The sequence below is a fragment of the Camelus dromedarius genome, chromosome 14, assembly GCF_036321535.1.
Source record: "Camelus dromedarius isolate mCamDro1 chromosome 14, mCamDro1.pat, whole genome shotgun sequence".
Lineage (NCBI taxonomy): Eukaryota > Metazoa > Chordata > Mammalia > Artiodactyla > Camelidae > Camelus > Camelus dromedarius.
Genome location: NC_087449.1, coordinates 6520948 through 6533215, shown reverse-complemented (window position 1 = coordinate 6533215; position 12268 = coordinate 6520948). Strand labels below are relative to the sequence as shown.

At 34.8% G+C, this 12268-nt stretch overlaps 1 protein-coding gene across 4 annotated transcripts in view; it reads right to left on the bottom strand.

Annotated features, from left to right (window-relative positions):
* Positions 1 to 12268, bottom strand: part of COL24A1 (collagen type XXIV alpha 1 chain) — a 313443-nt gene that overhangs the window by 134307 nt on the left and 166868 nt on the right. For all 4 annotated transcript variants that reach the window (XM_031465514.2, XM_064493377.1, XM_064493376.1 and 1 more), the window contains 4 exons: positions 9203 to 9256; positions 6941 to 6994; positions 5288 to 5341; positions 3799 to 3852 (listed from right to left, as the gene is read on the bottom strand). In XM_031465514.2, the coding sequence (XP_031321374.2) occupies positions 3799 to 3852; positions 5288 to 5341; positions 6941 to 6994; positions 9203 to 9256 (216 nt within the window). The remainder of the gene's footprint in view (positions 1 to 3798; positions 3853 to 5287; positions 5342 to 6940; positions 6995 to 9202; positions 9257 to 12268) is intronic.

Sequence of the window (12268 nt, the reverse complement as noted above, 5' to 3'; positions counted from 1 at the left end):
GATTAATACAGCTGGAACAAAATGTTCCCTTAAACAAAAACTAACATTATCTTTGATTTTGTGGTAAATATTTGTTGATTCTATTCTTTTAAAAATTTGCTTATTTTATTAAATTATATTTGATACATTATATTAGTTCCACATGGACACACAGTGATTTGATCCTTGCATACATTACAAAATGAGTACCAGGATAAGTCTAGTGCCCAATGCCAACCATACAGAGTTATTACAGTATTACTGACTATACGTGTATTACACTTCCCCAACTTGCTTATTTTATAACTGGAAGTTTGTACCAGTCAATCCCCTTCACCTATTTCACCCATCCTTCCAACCTGCCTCCTCTCTGGCAACCACTAGTTTGTTCTCCATATCTATGAATCTGTTTCCATTTTCATTTTATACACATTTAATACAGTAAGATTCGTTTTTTATATTCCACCTTCCATTCTCAGATGCCTCAGCTTTGATTTTATTCTTGCTATAGAGTTTTTTCAGGAGAAGAAACCACAGAAGAAGCTCTTCTTTATCATTTGGAGTGTTCCAGGTACCACTAGCATTGAATTTAAATGCAAATACTGATGGCTGCTTTCCCAACATGATAGGCATTTCCTTGAAGGGGCCATATTCAGAGTTTTTGTAGCCCTATTCATTCTACATCTTGCATAGAAAATCTCTAACATTACATATTTTTAACAATAGTTATTTCAGTTTTTTCTGCTCATTTAAATCTTAAGCAGCATAGTCAGAATAAAAAAATTACTTAGTTATATGACACCAAACCACCCCTCTACAGAAAGGATATAAAATCTAAAGTTGTTTCATGATCAAAGGGCCAATCCATGGGCAAGAAAGATGATGAGGTTAACTTTGCTCTGTGTGTTATCTCTCCCATCAGGGCAGTTGGACATACAAGTGTCTACTGGAGAGACACCAAGGGATCCACCAGCCCCGAAGAGTTAACTACGCACATGAGGGACAATAGCTAAGACTGTGTTGATTCCTAGTGACCTCAAATGCTAATCCACTATCTCTCTGGTACTGTAGTAGAGAAATCTGCTAGCCTATTGTCTGTGTGAGGGATATGACTGTGTGTATTACATTAATTAGCATTAATATATTACATTATTTCACTTCACTTAACATTTCTTCAGTCAAACTTGGTAGGTGATAACAAGGCTTAGAGTATGTAGGATAAATAATAATAGTTTAAATTTATCCCAACTCTCCCAGCTAGGAATCTCCAACTATATGAATATTTTCAGCCAATCCTGTTAACTTTTTCAGCTATATCAAGGGTAGGATTACACAATCTTCACAAAGCAAGTCAGACAAATTTTCACGCTACTAAGCAACGTGGTAAGCTGTTTAGGTTGTTTCCTGAGATGGCAGGCATTGTCGCTTATCTGAGCTCTTCCTGTCCTCTGTCAATATTGTGTGACACTTCAAAAGCCACTGGACTGTAAGTCATTAAACCATAAAATCCATGTGGTCTAGATCTAAGGAATAGTTAACCTCAGTCCTCTAGGATACCAGGAGAGTGTCTGACAGACTGCAGAAAATCAGTAAATGTTAGGTGGATGGATGGCAGATGGATGTATTCAGGAGGGAAGCACATGAGCAGGCAAACTCCTTGGGGAGCGTCCCTACCATTCATGATGCTCACATGTTCATATTTGCTAACAGTACAAATCGCAGTCAGAACAGCACGGGCATAGAAGCACTTGCTCCATAATGATACTTCTTTGTGTGGTCTCAGTGCAAATGTGCCTGGCTTCCCTCCAATGTACCGTGACACAATTGTGTGTCATAAAGTGTTATAAGTGTGCAGGAAATATTGATCCCCTCAGCTTTTGGGGCAGCCAGAAAGGGCTGGGGCACAGGAATCGTCAGCCAGATACCTTTTTCATTTATCTCCATGGGCTGGACATACATTCTCATTTTTTGAGTGAAAACATTTGGAAGGATATGTGGTAAGATCACACCCATACTGGAGAATGGACTGATGGGAGAAGAGGATACTGGGTGATAATTAGAACGGAACTTAGCAGTACTATATTTTCTCAGATATTCTGGCCTTCAGTTCTTTTTTGTATTCCCAATGTTCACTGATTACCTGAAACACTCTCCTGTAAAGAAAGCACTTTTGTTCTACACAAAGCCCTTATTTCTAAACAAAAAGATATTATTTAGAAAGTACTAGGTGAGCTTTAAATAATTCTGAGAAGCCATTTGGGAATGAATCAGTACAATGTATTTGGAGGATGAGAGGAAAGTTGATCCCTGAGGAGGTAAGAGTTGAAGACAGTGTTGAATTGAGAAAGAGTAACAATTTGCCCAGGGATCACAGAGAGGTTAGAAAACTGCAGAGATGAACTTTCCAAATGACTTAGGACACAAGTGGCTGAGGAGCACATCTTGCTTCGGCACATGGCTTATGCCTGGATAATCAATAAGACCTCCTCAATCCCTTAGCTAACAAAAGTCTTTCATTCTTTCCTTTTTTTTTTTTAATCAGTCACAAAACTGAACTTTCCACTATGAGTAATACAAAGTTGAATAAACACATTTGACCTGACCAAGTACTGAATGCTGGCAGGATACAGACCACTAAGTGACAAGAGTACAGATCGCCTTCCACCATTTTAAAATTTTATTATTTTAAATCTTATTTGGGCTAAAATAGATGTGGCCATCAGGAATATTTATAGACTGTAAATCCAAAACCCAGAAGGGAAAATAATTTTGCAGGAAAGAAATGATAATGTAGAAAAATATGCTCTCTTTCTTTAATCTTCACTTGAAATTGAAGTCGTTATTTTAAATTGGTATTCATAACAACTTTTTCCCATTTGCCAACTAAAAAATGGCAGTTTACAAAAAAATTTGTTAGTTGGAGGCCGTGTTTTCAGAGTTTTAAAATATTTTCTTCACTAGCTGTAAAAGTCAAGGTAAAGACAGAGGAGAAAACAGAGTTCTTAAAGCCTACATTTTTAAATTAATCCAGGAAAAATAATATTCAGTGAGGTATCAGACAAACACAGGCTTTGGAGTCAGACACACTAAGGTTTGAATCCTGGTTGTGCCACTTGCTGTGTGTTTACAGGTCATATACTTAAACTCTGAGCCCCGTCTTCTGCAGTTGTAATATTTGAGATACATGCCTTTCCTTCTTAGAGTGGTTTTGAATATTAAGTTAGATAGTAGATGTAAAAGTGCCTGGCATGTGACAATCATGCAGTAAAAGGTGGTTCTTATTTCTTTAAAGAAAAAAAAAAGGATTTAATGTTTAAAAGACTTAAAGAGTGAAAGCTCTTAAATTCTTAAGCATAATTATCAGGCAATGATGATTATCCTACCTGTTATTTACAGGTAATAAACTTAGTCACCCTGTGTATCTTCCTTCCATTTCTTATCGCTCTTATTTTGTCATGCTGTTACTATCCCTTGCTCTATAAATCTCTTCTGAGTAGAAAAATAATGTATTTAAACATCTTCACATATCCAGTTCCCCCAAAGAATGACACTGGAAGTTGGGAATAAGAAAGAAGAGTTCTGTATCAATTAGTAAAATTTCTAAAATACAAAGCAGAAAACTATGGTTTTATAAGGGATTATGAATTACATTTCAATTAATGTAGGTAGGTCATCAATACAATAAAAACAAGGGAAAAAATCCAACAATATCTAAGCACAGTCTAGAAGACAGAGAGCTATTTTTGCTGAGCACATCACTATTTATGATGTCATTTTTTTTTTTTGAGGTTAATGTACTTCCTTGATTAGATAACTTACTCTTCTTCCTTTAGGACCTTGACTCCCAGGTGGTCCTCTTGCCCCCACATGACCCTACATGTTGAAAATTTAACAATCAGTTATAGAATTCACAAGAACGTTAAGAGAATAGTAATTGTAACTTTTATTCTGACATATAATTCTCTTTGAAATTCTTAAAATTGATTAGTCTTCTTAAAAAATATTTTAATTATTAAACAAAGACTATACTTCCATCCTCCAATATTATGCTTTTGACATATTCTACTATTTAGAGAAATTTAATTTCTAGGTGATTACACCCTGAACAAAGAAGGGGAAGTGTTTACTATTCACTGACCAAGCAGTTGCTGTGTTGAACACATCCAGAGTGGAGGTGGAGAGAAACAGCCACTTAGCCAGTCTGCCAGTCTAATCCACCTGGTCCATCAAAGAACGAGTGGCTACTGTTGCAAGATTTCTTTCTCATTATTCTAGACATTTATGATAATCCCATCACATAAAAATAGATCTTTTTCTGTTACCATGAAAATGCCACAAAATGTTCCAAATTAATATGCCACAAAGAATATGCTGCAATGAAGATTAAGTTATTTGTTACTAAGTCAATTACAATGAATTATTTTTATACCTGATCATCTCCAATAAATAGTAGAAAACAAAATGTATTTATCTATACAACATTAGGTAGATAAAAACACTGAAATTTTTGAGGATTTAAAATCTATTTCTTATGTTCCATGGGTAAAAAGACTGGCAATTGTGCCCCAGATCAATCTTCCTAGTTTTAGAAGCCAACAGCCTGTCTATGAATATACTAGAAATCTGGGCTTACCTTCAAATCAGAAGCTTCACAAAACAGCATAAACCTCTGATTATAGGTTTACTTAGTGGATCACAAAGGCTGATATTTTTCACATTTAAGTTCACAGTAACTGTCAAATTTTGATAAGCAAATTTCCTCTCTTTAGGGACGAGATTTCATTATCTTTTGGTAAACACAAATGGAGCATTTTCAAAACTCAATTTCTGATTAGTAAAGATGTATTTTCTATGAATTTTATCAGTTTGAGAATATTTGCAAATTTCTAAGAACAATATATTGGAACTTGCGCGTGTGATTTGTTTATCCAATTGGTCTTATTTCTAAGTTTTGATTGCTGACTCTGTGTTCTTATACGCGGTGTTTCAAAAGAAAGCTTAAATGTCTTTGTTTTAAATTTTTATTTTATTGAGTTACAGTCAGTTTACAATGTTGTGTCAATAAATGTCTTTTGTTTTTGTCGGCAGAGTTGTACTATTAGAAGTGAGCGGTAAATAACAGAGCAAGTAGAAGTCAGAAAGTTCAAGATACCATGAAATACTCTGGAGTATTTTGCATTGGGTGGGGATAGAAGAAGCCTCTGTTAATTCATACATTACTTATTTTGCATAAAAACATATAGCGTAACCAAAGCCATGGATTTCAATTTAAACATTCTAGGGAATTCAAAGTCTTTTCTGTACTTACAGGTAATCCCAGTGGGCCTATGGGTCCTGGATCCCCAGGGGGACCTGGATATCCCTATAATTTAAGTAAAAATATAGAAGACATAAATTCTCCATCATATCTAATTATTTTCATTGATGACAAATCAGTAAATTATAAAATTTAATTCAATAAGCTCTCCCGCTCCTATCCAAGACATGAGGCCCTAGGAAATGTTCCACAGATAGGTGACAGAAATAAAACATGTTTACATAGAAGCTGTGTTTATTTTTATTAGAAACTCTTCACCTAAAAAGAAATTTACTAGCCAGAGAATCACATATTAAAACCTATTAAGAAGAGAATATTCATCTTACCTTTCTGTAGGTTGTTATGTATGAATAGATGTATGTGCTGTTTATTAGATTGTGAGAGGTCTGGAATTTCAGTAATTTAGAAACGTGAATGGGTACAAATACTCTAGCCTGTCAAATTTTAGAAGGACCACAGCCTTCACGGTATTAACCATATTCAGACGATTCAGAGAATGCCTTAGAAGGTAATAATTCCTGAAATTAATTAGCCTCATGAGTGTATTAAATTTCCTAGTTGATGGCAATTGGAGATAGGTAAAAAAAAAAAAATTACAAAGCTTCATGGATAATATAGAAATTAAAATTAAAGAAAAATTTATATAAAATGAATTTGTAGACAGTATTAGGTGCCACCGAGATCCATCACAATTTTCAGAAAATCTGAAAGCAAGATTCTTTTATTGAAAATAATTATTTGTTCTAGTTCCTATCACATTTAGAAATTGTACTAAAAAAAACCCTTGTAATCTAGTTATAAAATGTATCAGCTATGTGTGTGGAATCTAAAAAAAGAAAAAAGAAGACACTAATGAACTCACCTACAAAACAGAAACAGACTTGCAGACATAGTAATTAATCTTATGGTTATGGGGCGGGGAGGGTGGGTTGGGAAGGGATAAACTTGGTATTTCGATATTTGCAAATATTAACTACTATATATAAAAATAGATAAAAACAAACTACTTCTGTATAGCACAGAGAACTATATACAATATCTTGTAATAACCTTTAATGAAAAAAAATATGAAAACAAATATGTTTGTATATGCAGGACTGGGACACTGTGCTGTACACCAGAAGTTGACACATTGTAACTGACTATACTTCAATTAAAAAAAAAAGAGAAAGTAACCCCTTCCACAAATGTATCAGTTATTCCTGTCTTAAAGGTATAAGAATGTAAGATGAATTCTAGATTCTGATCCTTCATATATCAGAGAATTACCTCCTGACTACAAACTTAGGAAAAGTGGTAATGATGATACATGCCATATAAAAGATAAGTTATAAAAGAAAAGTAGAATCTTAATTGAATTTTCCTCTTCATCCACTTAAGCTAATTTATGATGGTTTAATCCTTCTCTTTGAAACTATAGATTCATTTGACCAAGCCATCTGATTTGCATGCTTTTTAGTGCCAATCAGCATTCAGCATTCTGAATAGTAAACTGCTTAGAGGAGAAGAAAATTCTAATGGAAATTTACTATAAAATATCATTTTTCGCTTACTTAAATTTCATTCAAGTCAATTCCCCCTCTGAAATGCCTTAACTCTATTATGTTCTTTGGAAGCATGTCTTTCAAATCACTGAGCTCTTACCGTAACACCCTTTTCCCCTTGGGGACCTAGTGGACCTGGACTTCCACGCTCTCCCTTTTAAAACAAAGAAAAAAGCCAAACATTGAGACATGTTAATCAGTCATGAAAGAGCCAAGCCTAGACAGGAAACTCATCCTCATTTTCATTGATCTTCAAATTTATAAATTTTGCATTTTTATTGTAAAGTTGCTATATTTTTCTTACAATAAAAATCCTCTTAAGATACTTTCCAAGGGATAGGATAAAATACTAAAGTCTTACTACAATGAAGAAAACAGAAATTATGAATAAACGGGCTTTAAAATAGAGCATGCATCATATGCCAAAGTTTTGCAGGCAGAAATGCTTATAATTTTGAGACATAAAAGATGAGAATAGTAAAAGCATGAAAGCATATTGTAAAAATTAACTAACTGTATAACCACTGAACAAAAATTTATTTCTGTAGTCTGTCCACCACAATTAAGCATAATCTTGATAATCAAATATGCCACAGCAGATTAAAGGTCTAAACTGACACACATTGAAATTCCAAGGATTTTGAAGATGTCAGTGTAGGAGATTTGACTTAGCACAAAAGTAACTAAATCAGAATGAAAAAAACTGCAAAAACCATCTAAATTTTTTGAAGTGAGGTCACTTTATATTTGTTTTATTATTAACAAAAAATAAATAAATGCATATTAAGCACTTTTAATGTTCTGACAGTTGGAGGAATATAACAATAACTTGACTTAGAGTCTACCCACAAGTAATTGAGCTATGACATTAACAAAGATGAATCAATTAAAGGACGATTAAATTTTAAATTGTGCAGTACTTATTTTAAGTCCAGGAACGGTAGGATTAGAATCATCTGCGAAGACTTTAAAGAGGAGATGGGAATTTAATTGAGTACTATATTTCGGCTGTGAATAAATAGAGGGAAGGGGAGAGGATGCTCTAAACCAAGAAAACAGTAAGAATAAGAATAGGAACAAGCATGTAACATATGAGATGAGGAGCAAGAAAGACGTATACCAGAGAATATTAGAAAATTTGTTGCTTGAACTGATTAAGTCAAAATCATGTAGTATCTTGACAGCAAAGCAGAGGAGTGAACAGTATCAACAACAGGGAGCTAATGAAGGTTTTTCAAAATGCTTCATCATGACCCATCAAAATTAGTCTTCTGCATATAGTGTGTAGGCTGGATTAGAAGATAGAACGGGGACGGGGAAGGGTAAGAGTGATTAATAAGAGTATGTCTGAGGGTGTTGCTTTGGATTGACTATTAGGATTAAACTGTAAAGAAAAACCTCTAAGACCTGCCAAAAGATTAGTCATAGAGGATGGAGGAAAAGGAAATGCAAAGATGGGTTCACTCTATCTATTCTGGGGGACTAGAACAGAGATAGGTATAAGGCATTAACAGAAATGAGATAATTGGGTAGAGACAAGTTTGGATGTGGGAAAAAATGATGAATTTTAGATATGTTGATTTTGACTTAAAAATTTCAGATGGAAATAACTGGAATATTATGTAATTCACTTCTGATCCTGGCTCTACTTAATTATTCACAAACAGTGGCCTTGCATAGTAACTGCATTAGACTACTATGCTTACAATTTATATTCAGCAAGTCAGGTTTCAGTCAAAGAGCTGAAGTTTTGGGTTTATTACCTACTGGTCCATTATAAGACTCCATTAAAAATTTTTCAAAAAATACTCTTGCTGGTTTCAAGTGAGGAATTCTTTCTTTCTTTCTTTCTTTTTTTTAACTTTCCTAAACTGAACCTCAATATGGAAAATCATTCCCAAGATAATGATTTCTAGGAAATCTTTAAGCAAATTACAATTTCCATCACAATAGCCAAAAAGATCCATGAATAACTTCATACTGGATTCCAAGTGGAAATAAAGAGATTGTGACTAAAACTTGGATCAGGTAAAGTGATAACTTTTTCTTCTCTTTCAAAACTATTTCCTTTAGGGGCTTGTTCTCAGAAAGTATCTTTAAATATTTTCTAGTCATAAACCTAGACCACCAATTTCATCTTTTGTCTTCAGAGCACATCATTATAACCAAATGAGTACTCTGCCTTTTAAAAATCAGAAACATACATGCTATTAACTATATTTCAATATATTTAAGACATTCAATACAGGTAATATGTTTTAAGTTATGAATGATTTCTAATGCATAAAATATCATATGGATGTCTCTCCTTTGAGTTTAGCTTAGAATCCTTACTATTGAACAAAATAATGAAAGAAATTACCTTTTCACCAATGCTCCCAGTCATCCCAACCTCTCCAGGTAAACCGATAGGTCCCTTTAAGGAAAAAAAATATAACAGAAGATACACATGTATTGCATTGCTGTTATAGCATACCGGTTTTAAGTTACCTGTAAACATTATGTTTCTTTCTAATTTATCCTAAATTTTATCTTAGAGTAAAATTTCTCCTACTATTGGTGTCCAGCCTATGACTTTACACCAGAATTAACTATTCAGTTAATCAAGAAATATATATGAGTGTCTAATATGTGACAGGCCCTACAATGGGAAGCACCGAGTGTCAAATTCAAGTGTAGTCCCTGTCCTCACAGAGCTTACAATCCAGCGGCTGTTACAAAACCTCCTGCAGTTTGCACAGCTTCTTGATGTGGACACATCAGCTTAAGAAATCATTTCAACTTGGAAATGATCTGAAAGCTCCTCAGTACATGAGGGAATAGCAACAATTCATTCAAAAAACACTTGGTGCCTGCTCCGGGCCACGCTCGTTGCTGAGATTTCATTAGTAGGCAAGGAGGACCTAGGCCCTGCCCTCATGAGGCAAAAAGAATTGTAAACAGACAAAAACAGCTAAATCAGAAAGCGAATAATTACAAATTATGATGTAAGTTCATAAAGGGAACAACTGTGAGGTAGAGAAGATGGTGAGGGTACACCTGAGGCCTGACATTTAAACTAAAAGCTGAAGAATAAGGAGAGGCCAGTGGGCCAAGCGAAGGAAGGAGGAAGAGGGTTCTAGGAAGAGTAAAGAGCCTGATTAAAGAACGAATTTGGCAGAAGAAAGGCGGCGGTCAGGAACACGGTTTCAGAGCAAACAGGTGAGAGGTTCATCTCCCTCTGTCTTCCTGGATTCTGCTTCAAGCTGGACAGAAAGCAAAGCGAGCGACACAGCACAAGCGTTCTAAGGAGGACATAATCCTTTTCCTTGGTTGTACAGAGCTTTTGAGTTTGATTTACTTTTGTTTTTATTGCCTTTACTTTAGGTGTCAAATTCAAAAAAAAATGTGGTGTCATTCTTGTAACATTTTATATGTGGCTTATTTATAAACTCTCTATTCTATTCCATTATTTCTCTGTTTTCTCCTCTTTTCAAATTCTCTCACTCATTTTTTTTTCTACTGTTTTTATAGCTGTCCCAGAACTGAAGAGCACTCTAAAACAGCTTTAGATCAGCGGTAAAAGGAAAACTCAACAATAGGCTTTAAATCTATTTATCCTTTAAATCTACATTACTGTTTCATTTGAAAACTATCCACACACTTGAAAATCAATAGGTGAATCAGACGAATACATTTAGACTTGCAGTCTATCAAGTTTCCTTTAATCTAAGATGTATTGATTATAAGATACAGCATTATTTTTATATCTCTAAAGAGAAAAAAGATTCTGCCAAGTAATTATAATTCACCACTGACTGTAAGAATATCCTGATTTTACAAATATTAAAATGTGAATAAAGTATAGTCAAGTGTATGATTGTTAAAAATACCCACTGCTCCTTTCTGTGGTAAGAGTACACATGCGTACATCCCTGTGTTGTCACCATCAGACTTGGCCACAGGATTTGCAGTGTCAACGGGAGAAATAAAATCCTTCATCTCACTGACATCAGGCTTCTCTAGGTAACTTACTTCGACCAAATGAAAACGAGAGTGTGCAGAAGTGATATGTGCCATTTTTTTTTTTAAGTCAGTTTATTTTTCCCTTCTACATGAGGCCAGCCATGTCCCAGACAGGAGCTGCTCCGGAAGCCTGGGTGTCAGAGTGCAGAAGAGACAGAATAGAGCCACACTCAACCAGCAGTCTATAGAGTGCAAGTAAGAAATAAACCTCTGTTGTTGCGAGCCACTCATATTCTGAGGTTGTTTCTTACTGCAGCAAAACTTAACATGACTGATGTAATGTATATTTTTACATTGATGAAATCTGGCATTTATTTGTCTGAGAAACAGGCAATTTTCTTCACTTTCTTTTAACCCGTGTACTAAGGGCCCTGGGAGATGGTAGAGCTGAAAGAACAAAGAACTTGGGCTTCTGAATCACTTCATAGGGGAGAGCTACCTGATTATATCTGTACTGGACTATTAATACGAGCAAAAACAACTTCTCTTCACATTGAGGTTACAAAAAATGTTAAGTTTACTTGTTACAGCCATTATCAGTCTCCTAAAAATAGAGTGAATTAAAATACAAAATGAAAAATTATAATCTAGCTCAATTGGCCTATTGAAAAGATAGTCTCACAGAAACCATTTTATAAATGAAGATGGTATAAAATACACTGAATCAACTTCTGGTTTAGATTGCAAATTAACTTGTTCAATAAATGTAAAGTGATCTGAAGAAAATAAAATTAAATGCATGTTTACTTGTCCATGTATTAAGCCCTGTGCTAAGAGGTGGAGAGGATACAAAGATGAGTAAAATGTAATAAGGGGTCCCATCTAGTAAGCTGGATGAGGAAAAAGTATATTTTCTGTAAGTTAAGGGAAGAAAAAGTAAAAGCCAATATAACGCAAAGGCAGGGGAGAGCCTATCTGGTTGAGAACACAAGGAAAAGCTTTACAGAGAACGCGGTATTTGAGGTATGGCTAACTGTTGACAAGACAAATGGTGAAAGTGCGTTCAAAGTCGAGGGAATGATTTGAACAGAAAGTGGGAGGTAGCAAATGATGAAACCTTTGTCAAACATAAAGCAAATCCAGACTGGAGTACAGGATATGTGCACGAACGAGACTGGGATAAATGTATTGGTGATACACTCTTGAGGATTCTGACTGCCAAGCGAGACATTTGTGTTTGTGGTGTTTGCAAAAAGAATTTATGTTTGTAGAAGAATCACTGTTGGTTTAAGTAAAGGAGGAATGTAATCGTATCTGTACTGAATGGATAGTAATTCAACAACATCGTGTTCAATGTGTGGAAACAGGAAAAAATAAAAGATAGTGGGAAGAGTTAGAAGCCACTGTAACTGTCCAGGCTAAGTGTAACACTTCTATGACAATGGTATCATGATTCCAAGAAACAGTGACTCAAGGGAGAAGC